Below are 17843 nucleotides of genomic sequence, written 5' to 3'. Positions count from 1 at the left end.
AGATGTAACCAGTCTGTCAATCATCTCCTAACCTTAAATGTTTAATGCAGAGTATCCCTGATGTGAATGTGGAAGTGAAGGAAAAAGAAGCAGGAGGTAGATGAAAAGAGGGACAGGGGAATGTATTATTGATTGATTGATTGATTGACATACTTTATTAATCCCCGTGGGGAAATTGTTTCTCTGCATTTGACCCATCCTAGTGTTAGGAGCAGTGGGCAGCCATTTTTGAACAGCGCCCGGGGAGCAGTGTAGGGAACGGTGCCTTGCTCAGTGAATGTTTTCCGTCTGTTGCCCCTCTCATATATCTTTGTTTTTTCAAGTTCACTGAACTAAGAGGGTCATTCCGGCAGCGGGTCATGACTGTCTCGCATAGCCAGTGATGTGGAGCAAGGAGCAGCCCGCCTCAGAGATCAATAACACATCGAAGGTAAGGCACCGAGGTGTCAAAGTTCCAGGTTGCCCAGTGCAGCCATTTAAGACACACTTTAAGTCTATAAAACTGTAATGCTTGCTGTGAGGTTAAGGGAAATGGTGGTAGAAATAAAGTTAGGTATCAAGAGGTGATTGTGAATTGGAGCAATTACTAAAGGAAATTCATACAATTAAATGTTGGACCTAATAAGACATTGAGCAGGTTGGTGTAAATTGTGGTCTATTTTCATGATGAGGGAGAGTAACACAATTAAACCTTAGTATATTTTATGTTGATATACAACATTTCAGCAGAGTAAATCTACTGACCTTTTTCTTTTAAGTTTTTGCCTTTCTACATTATTGAAGCAAGAAGACATACATTTTTTGAAATATGTTTTGTTTGACCTGTGTCAAGTAAATCGTTGTGCATTGAGTATTGAAATGTGTTCAGAAAATGTTAATCCTAGCTTAGCACAATTGAAAGGTTACATGTTGCATTGATGTTTTTGGAAAAGCTCAGAGTTAGAAAGGTGTAAAAGCCAGACACTACACAGTAAGGACATGATATGAGATGCTGGTGTAGTTACAGTTACACAAAGTAGTTCAAGTATATAAGACATGTGCTAATAAAACCACAGTTATTGTTGTTTTAGTTATTTCTAAACATATTAAATAATAAAAGTGTTTAAATATAACAGCTAACGTCTCTATTTTATTTTTCTTTAGTTGCCAAATGAAAACAAATGAATGCATGATGAAATAGATTTTGATCTTAACTCCTAAGAAACCTCACTTCTATAATGTCACCGTATTCCTTTAATCCTATGTACTGAGGGAATTCGTATTTCTAGTAAACCACAATTTGGTCGCCCTCCTCCTTATCTGAATTATTTATGAACTTTAAGTGAAACAATATTGGAAATGTCAAGTGTGTTTTAACTCCCACTGCACATGGCCGGGCTGAGAAATGGCAACCCAAGAAACGAGGAAAGGAGAGCGTCTGAGTCAGAGAGAAGATTTGATCTCAGGGCTCAGTTGTCCCGTGAACAATTATCCTCCGTGGAAGAGCAGTTTAAAGCGAGAGGGAAATCCTTGGCATGTCATGAACTTATGTACTGACGCCGTCACACACAAATAAAAACACGAAAAATACATTGTTAATATGCATGATGTTCAGTAAACGACCAGTCAAAATCGAAGGATCCAAAGTGTTTTTAAACGGAGTAGAAATAGAACTAGTCTCCCAGTTCAAGTATCTTGGAGTTATATTGGACTCAAACTTGACTTTCAAGAAAGTATCCAATACCGTTAAATTCAACATGCAAATTAGACCTTTCTTAACTGTCAATGCTGCAAAGTCATACCTTCACTGTATGATTCTATCCCATATTGAATACTGTTTTACAAACTGGTCGCTTGCTTGAGCCACAAACCTGAAACCTATAGAACAGCTACAAGAGACCTATCAAGGTGTTTGACAGAAAGCCAAATTCACACCACCACTGTCCAGTGTGAGAAAAAGTTTTTAGAGAGTACTTGTCCATGGACAAGTGAGTTTGGCAATTTACTTGTCCGAATACATTCTTCACTTGTCCAGAATGGACAAAAATTGGGGCCACTGGAATCTTCTTCTTCGTCATCGTATTTTACATTTTCCCACGGTTTTTACAACACCGCTAACGTAAGTGAGCGGTAAGATGTTACTGCATCACACATAGGGATGGGTATCGTTTGGATTTTAACGATTCCGGTTCTGCTTTTCGATTCCGGTTATTTTCGGTTATCGATTCCGGTTCTTTGAGAGGGTAAATAAGTCCCATGACAAACTGGGAGAAAAATATATTTATGAAAACATTAAGTCAAATCTGTATTCCTATTTACAAATCACTTCATACTGTTGAATTTCTTACGGTTATTGAATACAATTATATAAAAATAATCTCTGCATTATTTAGTTAGTTCTAAGTGGTGCAGTTTAAGAATGTACAATTGGCCCAGTCTCCTCTGATGTTACACTGCAACCTGCCTGTGAGACAGAGTCCAACCACACATCTCCAACACATAGGCCTAATAATAATAATAATAATAATAATAATAATAATAATAATAATAATAATAATAAATTATTATTATCTCAAAAAGAGAGATGCTAACAAATAATCTAGGAAGTTTAACCACTTGGATTAAACCGGAGGTGACAAGTCTCGGTGTCATCCTGGACTCAGATTTGAACTTCAACGCCCATTTAAACAAAGTGACCAAAATAGCTTTCTTTCATCTCAGAAACATAGCGAAGTTAAGACCATTCATAAATCAAAATGATGCAGAGAAGCTAATTCATGCTTTTATATCTAGCCGACTGCAATGCACTATTCACTGGTCTCCCCAAGAAAGCTAGACTCCAGCTCATTCAAAACTCTGCAGCTAGACTACTGACGAATACCAAAAGGAGGGAACACGTTAGTCCTGTCTTAGCTACTCTACACTGGCTTCCTGTAACTTTCAGAACTGATTTGAAGGTGCTTCTCCTCACATACAAAGCTCTAAATGGACAAGGACCCAGCTACATTGCTGACTCTCTAATGAACTACACACCCGCCAGAACACTGCGATCATCAGATGCAGGTCTATTAGAGGTCACCAGAAAGAGTCATAAGAAGATCGGTGATGCAGCCTTTGTAAACCACGTTACCCAACAATATTAGGGAAGCCAATACATTAGGCATTTTTAAAAGGCAGCTTAAAATCTCTTTACCAAAGCATTTTTACACTATTATACTGCACTATTCCCTGTGATTGACATTGCACTATTTCTCTATGTTTTATTCCCCATGTTTTTATTTTTAATTATTTTATCCCACTTTTTGCTCTTGCTGCTTGTTTTACACTGATTTGATGTCTTATTTGTTACTGATGTAAAACACTTTGAACTGCAATCCCCTGCATGAAAGGTGCTATACAAATAAAGTTATTATTATTATTATTATATTTATAGCCTATAGGCCTAGCGCTTTTCTACAACTCAAAGCGCTTACACATGTCCTGCAATACACATGTCCTGCAATACACATGCTGCAGCTACCCAGCTACTCACTGTTTGTAAAAGTAAATAAATAGTATTTTCATTTCAATAATGTACTTTCTATACCCTGCTTCATAAACAATACTAACATGACATCCCTGTGCTCCTCCGAGTCTGGGGGTCCGGGGATGTGAGGACAGCGCGAGGACACAGACAGGGAGGCTGCTTCACTTCATAAAGGAAATGGCGGTCAATATTAACGACACAGGAGCTAAAACGCTTAATAACCTTCATTACGTGTTAGAGAAAGAACATAAGAAAGTTTGACAACGATGAGGCTGTTAAACGGGCAGCGGATCCGCTGTGTGTAGAAAGAGAAAGAGAGAGAGACGCTGAGCTGCACCATGCAGCGATCAGCTGATACGGAGCATAGAGAGAGAGAGAGCTGCGGTCCGCGGGGCTCCGCCTCCTGTCCTCACAACTCTTATTAATCCCGGTACCGGACAATTGTTATTTGTTCCTACTCGAAACCGAGTTTTGCTTCCCAACCCTGCCACTGTGCTACACTTCCCACCCCGCTCCGCCCCGTCCCCGTCTAACTGTACAGAAAACGGCGAGATGCATTTCCTTATGAATCGACAAGCAGAACCGAAACTAACATTTCTAAACGAACAATGGCGGACACGGACAATTTGCGAATGAGTTCTGCCTTTTGTAAACTGAATTTATCAATAATGTGTCAATAAATCGGGGCGAAAAACGTCACTTGTCCACCGGACAAGTCAATTGAAAGATCTACTTGTGTAAATAACACGTCCCGGACGGTGGGACGTGTACTTTTTCGCACACTGCTGTCCCATCCTTGAAAAACACAATTTCTTAAGTTTTGACAATTTTACATCTTTTAAAAGTATGTGTATTTCTTATAAATGTTTACATGGACTGGCCCGCCCTTCCTTAGGGGAATTCATCCACAAAAACACACTGGACGCTGCACCAGGTCAGAAACCAGAGGAGACTGAAGTCCACTGCAGACGGACCACTTTTTGACAAAATGTCCTCTCAATTAAAGGCAGCTTATTCCATGGGAGCCTGCCTGCAGACCTCCACTCTCAGGACAGTTCCGGTGCAGGCTGCACTCTCAGCACACCTCCACTGTCAGTACAGGAAGTGACGATTCTGACGAACACGTTTTTTTTCCCGCCCACCGAAGGACTCGTTTGATGGAATTTTTCAAATCACGTGATGAGTCTCCATTGAGTCTCCACCGTGCACTTTGGGTCGGCCTTGGTCAAGCCCTTTTGACCCCCCCAGCCTGGTTCTCGTAAAAGTTTTTCGCTCAAATGACACCATGGAGGAATGTAACGGGAGTTGACAGGGGACAAGTGCCTATTTTCGGACACTTTTTTTCACTTTCCCCCCTATTTTCCCTGGTTTTATTATTTTTGCCCGGTCTCGGTGTCCAAAATCGATTAATCGTTCAGACGTCAAGTTAACGCAAAAAAAAATTAATGCCACTAATTATTTTAACGCGATTAACGCACGTGTATTTTTGGTCCTCGGCCGCCCCGTAGTTTCAGCGCGAATCGAGTTTAAAATACCATCTACAAGCTGATGCTGACAGCCCCGCTCCTGCTGCCTGCTTGCAGCAGACCACACATCCACGCTCACCGGCAGGCACCGACTGGCCATCGGGAGGGTGTGGCACGAGCGAGCGAGAGAGAGACCTTAAGTGTATTGTTGTTGTTAGCATCTGGTGCTAGCTAGCTGCGCTAACGGATATATAAGGAGCTGTTGAAATGAAAACGGAGGAGCGACATTTCGCCGACAACTGCGCCGAGCACTTGACTTTATACAGGTAGCCAGACTTGTACGAAAAGTCAGCACAATCAGCGGCCAGGCAGCTCCCGTTCGAGCATATAGCTCCAACGATCCATCATAGTGTCGGTCTCTCTCCACACACACTAGGGCTGTGCGATTATGGCAAAAATCATAATCACGATTATTTGGGTCAGTAATTGATATCACGATTATTTTGACGATTATTCATTGACCATTTATTGAACTTTAAAACAAATAATATTTTACCAATAAACAAGATCAACAAATATGTTGGAGCGCACTTCCAAAACCATACTAAACATATATTATTAATATGATAAATAAAAATAAATTAGACCAAAAATAAATTAAATCAAATATGATGCAGTGCACTGTCACAACCTACTGAAAACTCCTTAACATATAGCCAACATTTTTGTAAAAACATATTCAACATATTCCACTCAGTTAAACGTTGAAGGCTGGCACGTCGGCGTCTTGTCTGCATACAGCAGTTTAAACTGTATTTCCTTTATCCTGTAATATGACTTGATAGATTTAAACTCCGCACACTGAGCTCTGATTTTTCAGCAGGCGGTGTTTTCACTGAGTTGATCTATTTTCTATAGACGCCGGAGACGGGCAGCGTCGGGTAAAAAAAAGTGATTTAGCCTTCCCAAACCTGAGCCTCACGCGCCGCCTATGCCTGGTTGCTAACAGTGCTAACTGGGCACATATCTTTAGCGATGTGAAATGTAATGGCAAAGTACTTGCAAATAGTGGAAATAGTTGTACCCTTCTTTTTAACGAGTTGCTGCTCTTGTTCTGACATCTTCGCTCGCGCTGAACACACTCACAACACATGTCACTCCCACGTGGCCGAGTGGGCTTTTAGGGAGGGGCGAAAGCGCACCCAGCAAAATAATCGTATTTTGTCAATTATGCCGTTTTCATAATCGTCGCAAGCCACACACACACACACACACACACACACACACACACACACACACACACACACACACACACACACACACACACACACACACACACACACACACACACACACACACACACACACACACACACACACACACACACACACACACACACACACACACACACACACACACACACACACACACACACACACACACACACACACACACACACACACACACACACACACACACACACACACACACACACACACACACACACACACACACACACACACACACACACACACACACACACACACACACACACACACACACACACACACACACACACACACACACACACACACACACACACACACACACGAGGTTCCAGGTTGAATTGAGGCGAATATTATGTTCAGAGGTTGTTGTGTTTAATATTCATGAGCATTTGTCATTGTTCAAATGATAATAAACACACATATAAAGCATATTTGTCCACTCATATGTTGATAAGAGTATTAAAAACTTGAAAAATATTCCTCTAAGGTACATTTAGAACAGATAAAAAAAAAATATATATATATATATATATATATATATATATATATATAGATATATATATATATATATATATATATATAGAGGGACACCTTGTATATATATATATATATATATATATATACATGGGCGTAGGAAGCATCCTGAATGTGGGGAGTGTTAGGGAAATTATTGACCTAGACTCCTAGATATGACGTACAGGACCAACCCTGACGTTTGTTTATCTCCTTTAAGGACATAGGCTGCTTGAGCCATAAATGTTATTGTTCCCATTCTGTGACCGGTCAACACTAGGTCACAGATGGTCTGTTGTTGTGGGTGCACTGGGACACTTCCTTCTTTGTTGTTTGTGGACTCCAAGGTATGACATCTTCGAGGCCATAAGTGACGGACGCAAGTGACTCAGTGTGCCCAACTGGTTAAACTATCTTATCAAGATATGTTGATTACTCTCTTTGAAACCAGTTAAATGGGTTAACAAGAGAGAGGTTCTCCAGAATTGACGTGGCAACTCTCCCGTGCAGTCTCACCGTGACTGCTGTGATTTGTGATGTGAATCCTCCGGCCGTAACTCAAAATAAACCTCCAGTGTATGACATCGAAGCTCCTGCTCTACCCTGTCTCCTTCCTGAGTCTGTGACTCCCACTGCATTGCTACACAGAAGTTTCCATAACAGGGGGGACATTTTTAAGGGGGGGGTGTGGGTGTGGGTGTGGGGGTCCCCCCCCCCCCCCCACGAAAAAAAAAAAGTAGATTGTGGTTTGATACTTTTATGTGGCTAAACTAGCATGAGGGAAATGATGGGTACATTTTGTAATTTCATCCAGTAGCAAAGAAAGGAAACATATTTGATTATTAATTCAGAGCCGTCTTTGAATTAATAAAAAGCAGTTTAAATGTCCATTTTTTGTACATTTATATACAACAATAAATATATGTAAGTGCGTTGAGAGATATTGTTGTGGAGAGTCATTTATATATACATCGCAACATACATTTGTGAATCCTTCAGTGAGTATTTATTAACATTGAGACTGATCTGAGAATCTGCCTTGGTACAAAGTAGCAGTGAAAACATGGTACGGAGTATCATTGATTTGGGCATTCTCTCGATAAGCAAGTGGAATGGATTTGATAGTGAACCACTGACACAGCACTCTACAAAGTGTGGCGAGTGGATAGACCGATTCACGGACTTTCCACATGGTAAAAGTGGGGGGGTCTAAACTAATCATTTGAAAAAGTGGGGGGGACTTGTCCCACCCTCATATAATGGCTGCGACGCCCATGTATATATATATAGGGACACCTTGTATTGTAGTTAATATCAGTACAGTATCACTTTTCATCACTTAGATTTCATTGAACTGTTCTGCCCTTACAGCGCGTATCCCTATGCGTAGCTAGACAGTTAGCTAACATTTAAAAGTCCTCCAATAAAGATGCAATGTTTTCTTTCTTGACTTTACTGTTCTTCTTTTACTTTGTAAAACTGTAACAATACAGAAATAAAACACATAAGTATGCAGGCTTTACATAACATATAAGTAGCACTGTACAAACGACACACATACTACTATTAGGAATTAGCTATCATTAGCATCACTATTAGCTAGCACACGTCAGAATCGTCACTTCCTGTACTGACAGTGGAGGTGTCCTGAGAGTGGAGGTCTGCACCGGAACTGTCCCGAGAGTGGAGGTCTGCAGGCAGACCCCTCTCGCTTATTCTGGAATAGCCTCCCAACTGAGATACAGGATTGTCCCCTCAATAGTTTTAAAGGTCAACTCAAAGAATGGTTGAGAAACAAACAGACGTGCAATCACCGCTAAATGCACTTTACCACAGGGGTATCTCCTCTTGCACTTTAGGTAGCTCTTGTATCATCTCTTGCACTTTATATGTCGTTACTGCTATATTGTATTACAATGTCATAAATACTCGTGTATGCTGCTCTTGCTCTTTTGCACTTTTTGCATATCATGTATTTTGTTTTTGCTATGTTTGTAAAATGTAATCTTCTTTAATGTTTTATGTGAGGGACTGCGGATGGAAATTAGCTCAAAGCTAAATCTGGCACGGTTACGCTTGACACATTTGAATGTTTTAAGTGTTCATTATTGTGCATTGTCCCTGCCAAATAAACGATTAAATGAAATGAAAATCTGTAAGAGGAGAAATGGGACTGATAGATATTCTCACACATGCTTACTAAAAACACACATTCACTTAATTGCACTTTCTCGATTTCTACACATTTAATTGTATTCTTTTTCCAAGTTTTAACCATTAAAAAGGTATAAGAATGACACTTGTGTGTTTTGCATAATTACTGTCCTTACACACTGAGTAAGTCCATCTAATTGTCATTCAAATCATGCACAAGGCTTATATAGCTACCTCATTATTTCTGTACTCATATGCAGGTGTAACAAACATCTATGTGTATGTCTATAGGCGTTCTATCAAACTAGATAATTGAAACTAAACCTCAATGCAGAATATGGTCAGGTATAATATTGGTGTAGTATTTATTTTGATAACCAATATATCGTTAAAGTCATATTTTCAGATTTAAAAAGGGCCAACATCTCGTTCCAGCAATGAGATGATCGGCAGCTTTGAATTGGTCATGTTGCATGTCAATTGAACATCTTTGGTCTTGGACGCCTGAGAAGTGGTCCTGATCTTCAAAAAACTGATGGTAGTTAGTTTTATTATTTTATTATGTATTTGATTTACTTCTGATGTGCTTAGAGGAATTAATGATAAACATAATAATCAATTATGAATGTTAGTGTTGCAGTTGTTACGGCTGCTGCCTTCCGGGTCGTCTTTATTGTATTAACTCTGTTGTGTGTGTGTGTGTGTGTGTGTGTGTGTGTGTGTGTGTGTGTGTGTGTGTGTGTGTGTGTGTGTGTGTGTGTGTGTGTGTGTGTGTGTGTGTGTGTGTGTGTGTGTGTGTGTGTGTGTGTGTGTGTGTGTGTGTGTGTGTGTGTGTGTGTGTGTGTGTGTGTGTGTGTGTGTGTGTGTGTATGCAAATGAGCTGTACGGTTGCCCCGATGTCATTGGCTGTCCCGCCCTCGTATCATCCAAAGAGGTGGTTGGATCGATGTCATCCAATCCCTGCCTGCTTCCGGCACATCTTCCGGGGGAGGAGTACAAAGGCCGGGACGGAGATCATTTGGGAGGCTCTGTGTTGTGAGACAGACGCCTCTAGCCTCTTGTTGTGTTTACTCGTTGTGCTCGATAATACTGTGAATCCTCTGTGTTCAGTTATACTGCTTAGCAGCGTGTTTAAGTAGTGTTCTGTGTTTAGTGTAGTATGTGTGTGTAAAGAAGACACAGGTTAGCTTAGCGGTTAGCGCCTGTTGATCAGCAGCAGCTGTGTTTTGTTACAGCCTTTTCAGTTTCATGTACCACGTTTTAGTGAGGTTTTTGTTTCTCGTTTGTACTAATTATTACTGTGTGTATCTGTCAAAATCCCTTTTGGAGTCTCTTTATTTTGGTTGTTGTCAACCGGTATTTGCCCCTTTGTTGGTGCCAGGCTATATGTGACCTGCTCTATCGAAATCAGTCGCATTGACCCGAAGACACATTTTGAGTTGTATACACTGTTGGAAAGAGGATATTCCTAGCTTTCTAATGATATCAGGATTGTTTTTGTACTCCAAATATTAAGCAAAATATGTCACATTATATAATGACTGTCACTGAGTCATCATTTTGAGAAATAGCCCTTCAAAGTTTTCTCTTCTCTGGAATCCATCGATCTGATTGATTATTAGCGGAGCAAATTATCAAAATACTACAGAGGGAAGATATTTTTGTTTGGATTACTGGTCTGGGGGAAGCTCGCGAGTGTGTGTGTGTATACGTGTGTGTGTGTTTGTGTAATTTTGCGTTTGTGTGTATTGTGTTTGTTTCCCGGGGGAAACCCTCACGATAAACACCGGCTCTTGTTATGCCTGCTGTGACGTTAAGTTGCTCCGTTCTCTGCTTGTAATTATGACGTTTCAAGCTTCAAAGTTGTATTTATCATCTGAATTTGCCAAAACAAGTTTAATATTCTGAAAGCCAAGACTTTGTTCAATTGAAATCAGATGAAAACAAACTGTAACGGACCCTGCCGTGTTATCTATGACAACTATACGCTTACATTCATAATTTCAGCCGGAGGGAGGGGGGGCAGCGCTGCGGAAGAGCAGATTGCGAGGGAGAGCTGTCATCTTCCATTTACAAGCTTCAAAAATGTATTTATCGTGTGATTTTGGAAATAAAAGTTTCATATTCTTAAAGCCAAGACTTTGTTTGTTTAAAATCAAACAAAACACCCGAACCCCGAAAAAATAGTTTTTTACGCAAATCCACGTTTATTTTGAAATTAGCCGTTGCGACTTCCGACTGATTTCGATAGAGCGGGTCACATATGCCCTATTATTTTGTTCATACAAACTATAGTTATAATAAAGCCACTTATAACTGTTACCAATTCCATTCTGGTTTGTGTTGCTTCCCTTTGGTTCCCTTAGCCCAGTAGGGAACGTAATACATGGGGGCTCGTCCGGGATATTTAACATAATTCCTGGGGTTATAGGTGGGGTTTTTTTATAGCTAGAAACTATTTGGTCGACTGTGTAAGCAGTTCATCTGAGTATGGCAACTTTTGATTTGGAGTCCCTTTTGGTCTGTCCTTCTCATGAGCAGTTAGTTCAGTGTCGTAGAGACGACTTGTATGAGATCGCGCAACATTTCAGTCTCGCAGTGAATAATTAAACATTAAAAAAAGAGTTAAAGGCTCTGGTGGTGGATGAGTTGGTGGAAAGGGGTTTTCTGGTGCTGCCTGCACAAGCTGAGCTCACTGTGCCAGATGTCCTTGCTAAAGGAGAGGGTAGTGACAGCGAGGGGAGCGAGCAATGTAAAGCACCGTCCGCGCCGCCTTGCTATGACCCACCGTCTCCTGGCAGCTCAGATTACCGGGAGGGGAGTAAACTCAAGGTCCGTCTCGCACGTCTTCAGCTAGAGGCTAAAGACAGGGAGCAAGACAGGCAGTTCCAGTTGGAACTAAGAAAGTTGGAAGTCGACAAGGAAGTCCGGATACGTCAGCTGGAGCTAGACTCCGAGCTGCGCGCCTCCGTTGCTTTTGGCCATGTCGGAGGAAGCCTTCCACTTCCTTCTCATCCACCTGCTTTCAACGTGGGTAAAAATATCAGGATTGTTGACCATCATTACTGGTGGTCACTATTTACTTCTAATATTAACCCTATAAAGGAAATGCTGACAGTACACATTACTTTAAATAAATATTAACAAAATTGTGTCACTTTAATTTAAAGGATTTTATCTCTATCAATAAGTATCTTCTTATACTGACTACAGCAATAGAAGCTCCAACACTCTAATGCACAAAAGCAGAGCGAGTGCTGCCTAGCAGAGCCTGAAGCCGAGCTGTACTCAGCTCCACGCTCCATCAGTCCGGCAGCAGCCTATTGTTGTGTGTCCGTCCCACTGTCCCCTGCTCCAGAGGCAGCGGAGACTACAACAGCCCTCCATGAGTCAGAGTGTTGCCCACCAGACGGCCAGCCATTCATTATTAAACAGCAGAGTCAGGAGGAAGCAGCAGGTAACCTGTGGCTTAGCCATGAAAATTCAAAACGGTTGTCCAGGTACTCTTACCTGGACAACCGTCAAGTCAGAGAGACAGAGAGAGAGGCAACTGAGAGATGGTGAACCACCAGAGAGAAACAGACATGAAGAGACTAGAGTTCAGCTTATTTTAGAAGATTTTTCCCTACAGAAGAATATTTAAGTAATTTCTGCAGACGTAGACAGGACTTGCTAATAATACAAATATGAAATAAGTGGATTGCTGTTGGATGGGTTGGTAAGTCAGAATCTCGCTGCGAAATATCATAATGAGATGAAATGTTGTGTTTTGTCTTTTAATTTGATAATCAGAGCAATGAATGATCAAACTGAATATATTAATTTAAAACAAAAACCAAGACTATGATTTCCCTGCAGGTTTTACAATATTCCATTAATCATCTGAAGCAAAGGGCAAATATTAACCAGCAAACCAACAAAGTCTAGTGCAGAAATAATGAGACAGATAAGCAGCACATGAATGTATATCGCTAAGAGGTGAGCCTGACAGGGACTGAGCCTTCTTGGGATTACGGTAAGGAATTTCAATATATTCTATAAATGATAATCTGCCTGTGCTGTAATAGCCTGCAACTCTATGGATGGATGAACAGATTGATGAAGGTCTAATTAGAGGGGATATTTCCTCTTAACTAAATGTTTCCATCTAGGGATGTCCCGATCACCTTTTTTTGCTCCTGATCCGATTCCGATCATTTGATTTTGACAATCTGCCGATACTGATTTTTCCCGATCCGATCTTTATGCATTGCATTATGAGAAAAAAAGGTAACAGATAACGGCTGGTCATCCAACGTGATGAATTCAGCTATCTTGGCTGTTATTTTTTTGGCCTTTTCACTGTTCTGGGGCAGTTTCTCTTTCCTTTTAAAAGTCTCTGAAAGTGTCGGTTGTTTCAGTGCCGTTACCTGAGTGGCCGTTGTGTACTCGTCGTGTTGTTGTTGGTGTTTGTTTCTCAGGTGGCGTATTACATTGGTAGTGTTGAACGTAGCTCTGTTCTTTCCACAAAAAAAATCCCGATCCCCGATTTTTTTCTCCCGATTCCGATCTTTTGAAAATCACGTGATCGGCTCCGATCCCCGATCACGTGATCGGATCTGGACATCTCTATTTCCATCCATGAAGAGTGAGTCAGACAGATACTAGCCTACCCTATGTAGTGTAACTTGTAGTATAGTTCTTGAGGACACAATGTCACATAAGGATACAGACATATATGTCATCATCATGAAACCGATGTTTCCGTATCTTAATCAGGTCTCAATTTGCGTACTTCTATACATGTGCTAGTTTGAGTGCATGTGTGCGCCCCATTGCGACGTATGGAAACATTTATTAGCCGGAAGATGCAGTTAAAAGTTGTTGTGGAACACTGGACACTTCTCATACTCAAGACATAATCTTCGAGAATTGACGTAAGTAGAACGAAAAGCTGCGATACTTTTTGTCAACGGAGCAATACACAAATAAAATGTATACATTAGTTTTATTTCTATATTTAAAGGTGGGGTAGGTCATTTTGGAGAAACCAGCTCGAGTGCGCTAGAATACCGGAACAAATCTGCCACTTCCTTACAGAGCCCCTCCTCCAACACACACGAACGCGCACATGACCAATGAGGGCACGAGATAAGTTTGTGCACAGATCATAGAGGCACAGATGGAAAGCTGACAGGCAGGTAGGCCATCCAGTTATTTTAGCCGGGCCGGCTAAAATGATTGGTCGTGCTTTTTACAGTACTGCGGCTTCCACAGATGACATTTTTTTATGGATTTTTTGTCAAAGCACTTAAAATATTCATTGCTATCGGGATGTTAAGAACATTCCATGGAATACAACAAAAAGTATATCTCGAGCCGGTTTCTCAAACTTACCTACCCCACCTTTAAAGGGGACCTATCATGCAAAATGCACTTTTTGATGTCTTTTAGAAATAAATATGTGTCCCCGGCATGTCAGGGAACTCACAAGGCGTCAGAAAATAAAACCCTCTCCGATATGACGTTATTTACCTCATATCGGATGGCACCCACGTGGTGGACCCACGGCCCTATCAGAAAGTTTCTATCAGAATCAATGCCCGACGTAATATGGTCTTTGTTTACATTAGCAAGCATCGCTAACACTCAGAGCTAACCAGTACTGGAGAGAGCACATGTGTGAAGAAGCAGGAAATAAAAAAAATAACTCACCTTGTGGTAAACCAGCAAGAGAGAAAGCCTTTGAGCTCCATACTGTTTCAGAAATAATCCTTGATGTGGTTTTGGCGTTTCATCACCGCAGCATTTATTTTAGACAGTATCTGCCAGGTCTCGCTCTGCCCCCTCTTTTTTTTTTTTTAAAGCTTTATACCCCAAATCAGCACTTTAGTAACAGCAAGTGAAATAGAGGCATGGCTAGAATGGGTGATCTGTTTGGTATTTTGAGCAAAACACTTCATAGACATGTTTTTTATACATTTTTATATATCTGAGACCTATGCTATTGCCTAAATATTGCATGATAGCTGACCTGTAATAAACGTACCACTATACTGGTGTCTAAAATAATCCACTGTTCATTTTATTAGGATAATCGAAAAGTCTGTAATGAAAATAATGCTGCTTGCTAGCTAGCTAACAGCGGCGACGGGTCACTTCCGGTGAGGGCACAACAAGTGTTCACAGTGCATTACATTGCAGTGTATTAAGTAGTGTACCTAATAATTATAATATATTCCTTGAATTAATTCCACATCACCTTACAGAAATACAAAAGTAACAAACCTGTTGTAGTTTGCCAGGTGCTGCTCCAGCTGTGTGATCCTGTAGAGTTTGTGGAGGAACCACTTGTCTATGGCCGTCAGCTGGTGGATCTCATCAACACTCATACCACTGTGGAGGGCCTAAAGGAAGAGCAATGAACCAGACTCAGCATTACATTCATCATTCAACAAGTCCATCATCCTCCTTGCCCCTTATGGGAGCGTTCCGAGTAGATTTCTAATCGGTTTCCCTGAATTTCACCAGATTAATAAATTGCTTGTGATTTAAATCTTGTGTTACGACTCCTCACGAGTGTCTTATTTACTCTCTCTCAGCTCACACATGAGATCCGGTTTTCAATGCCTTGTTTTGTCTTTTCTTTTAGAATTAAACTATTTTAAACACTAATTTCTGCTCAACCTGGAACTTGTGTAATTCACTAACCTACCAATTGATCATTCTCATTTATTTGTTTTGTAAATAACATTATTTAATGAGGAATTTCAGTTTAAGGGGGTTGCCACAGATGTTACCAATCATTCAGTGACATGTCACTGGATAGGAGTGGTCATTCAGCACGGTCACTGTAAATAATCCGTTTTTATCCATTACTTTTTCAAGGACTCCTTCAAGTAGAACATCTATTACAGGGACAATATATTACTTATGAAAAATCTAATATCAAGCCAGGCTGTGACATTCACCTGTAATATGACAGAGGTCCTACCTTGACATTAGCTTGTAAATATGTTTTATCCTTTTCTTATTAGATCGCTGACCAGAGGAATCATTCCAGGTTAGGAGCAGGAGGATTCTTCTCAAAAATGAAATGAACCCTTCCCTGCGAATAAAGAACGTTTAATCGAGCTCCAAGTGATTTTATCTGTGACTTTCAGAAGAGCGTGTTTATGTATTTTGTGATATCAGAATCAAACATTTCCAAACAGATATACATGTATGAAAAACTAAACAGGGATATGTTTGGTGTTTTTGAGTGCTAACAATGCAGACAAAACAAGGTGCGAAACCTGAGAACATAATATCCAACAATATATGAGAATTACATCTTATGCATTTTCTTTCTTTGCTACTTATCAAAGCGTACTGCTGTCTAACTGTGAAGGAGGGAAGTGCTGCTTATGGCACTTGCTGTGGTTTTTATTATGCTTTCCAAACCGTAGTATTAAGTATCGTCTGGAATGGTTGTGACTAGGGATTTCCCGATCAGCTTTTTTTGCTCCCGATCCGATTCCGATCATTTGATTTTGACAATCTGCCGATACCGATTTTTCCCGATCCGATCTGTATGCAATGCATTAAGAGAAAAAAAAGGTAACAGATAACGGCTGGTCATCCAACGCGATGAATTCAGCTATCTTGGCTGTTATTTTTTTGGCCTTTTCACTGTTCTGGGGCAGTTTCTCTTTCCTTTTAAAAGTCTCTGAAAGTGTCGGTTGTTTCAGCGCCGTTACCTGAGTGGCCGCTGTGTACTCGTCGTGTTGTTGTTGGTGTTTGTTTCTCAGGTGGCGTATTAGATTGGTTGTGTTGAACGTAGCTCTGTTCTTTCCACCACGCGGAACCTCCGCCTTGCAAACATTGCATCTGGCTGTTACACTGCCTTCGCTTTCAATTTTATAATACTTCCAAACTCCTGACATTTTCTCTGTCCCGACTCCCGAGTCACCAGCTGAACGTAGCCTCTCGTTAGCTTACTACTACTATTAGACACTGCGCCCACTCTGTTGCCAGATTTGAGAGAAATAAGCAACCAGGGGGGTATACTGCGAAGCAGGATTTTCGCTTAGCCGGCTAAATTCAGGGAAAACTCCGGCTTTCCGGTCATCCGAAGCTGGTTCTCTTTTTAGCAGGCTAGATCTCCATGGTAATATATGCTAAGCAGCTAACCTGGTCGGGACCAGGTTAGGTTGCAGGCTAAGAGCTCAACTCAGTGAAAGCACCGCCTGCTGACCAATCAGAGCTCAGTGTGCGGAGTTTAAAGCGATCAAGTCATATTACAGGAGAAAGGAAATACAGAAAAACTGCCGTCGCAGGAAAGACGGCCGGCAAAAATCACCGACTGTGTGAACGTGAACATTAATAGAATATCACCTCCATCTTCAGAGCAATCTGACTATTATAACATTAGCGTTAAGAAAGCTTACTTAAATATCGGCCACAACATAAGTAACCGGATCAGAGTACATTAAGTACAGTCCGCGGCATATCACTTCATAATGTATCATATATCTCCTTATCTGAGTCAGCTGAGCCGTATCTGGCCGTGCAACACTCACAGACTGGATGCAGAAGTATTATTTTAAGCAACACATTAAGTTGACGAAACACTCGAGACAAATGTAATTGAAGTCAGATCGTGTTTTAGACGGGGCAGTGATATCATAAACCTGTTAATGTACGCATTCAAACACTTTTTCTTTTGCCAGCTGTATTCACCTTGCAGGTGCAACTATGTGGCTTTTATCCTGGATAAAGTGTTTAAGTCATGGATGTTTAAAGTTTAACTTCTTCATTTTTGACTAGTATTAAAGTTCACTTTTCATTCAGGAAGTATGATGCTGCGCTGTCAGTACGCTTCTCCATGTTTGTGATTGGTCGAATGCTCCAAATACCACCCCTTTCATGTGAACGCGCACCTAACTAGATAGGACA

At 40.8% G+C, this 17843-nt stretch overlaps 1 protein-coding gene across 1 annotated transcript in view; it reads right to left on the bottom strand.

Moving 5' to 3' along the window:
* The window catches only part of cps1 (carbamoyl-phosphate synthase 1, mitochondrial), a 69886-nt gene that overhangs the window by 38522 nt on the left and 13521 nt on the right, over positions 1–17843 (bottom strand). Inside the window, exon 21 of the mRNA XM_034109301.1 lies at positions 15195–15313. Within this exon, the coding sequence (XP_033965192.1) occupies positions 15195–15313 (119 nt within the window). The remainder of the gene's footprint in view (positions 1–15194; positions 15314–17843) is intronic.

Source organism: Pseudochaenichthys georgianus, chromosome 21, assembly GCF_902827115.2.
Source record: "Pseudochaenichthys georgianus chromosome 21, fPseGeo1.2, whole genome shotgun sequence".
NCBI classification, from domain to species: Eukaryota; Metazoa; Chordata; class Actinopteri; order Perciformes; family Channichthyidae; genus Pseudochaenichthys; species Pseudochaenichthys georgianus.
This window is presented reverse-complemented; position numbering and strand designations above follow the sequence as displayed.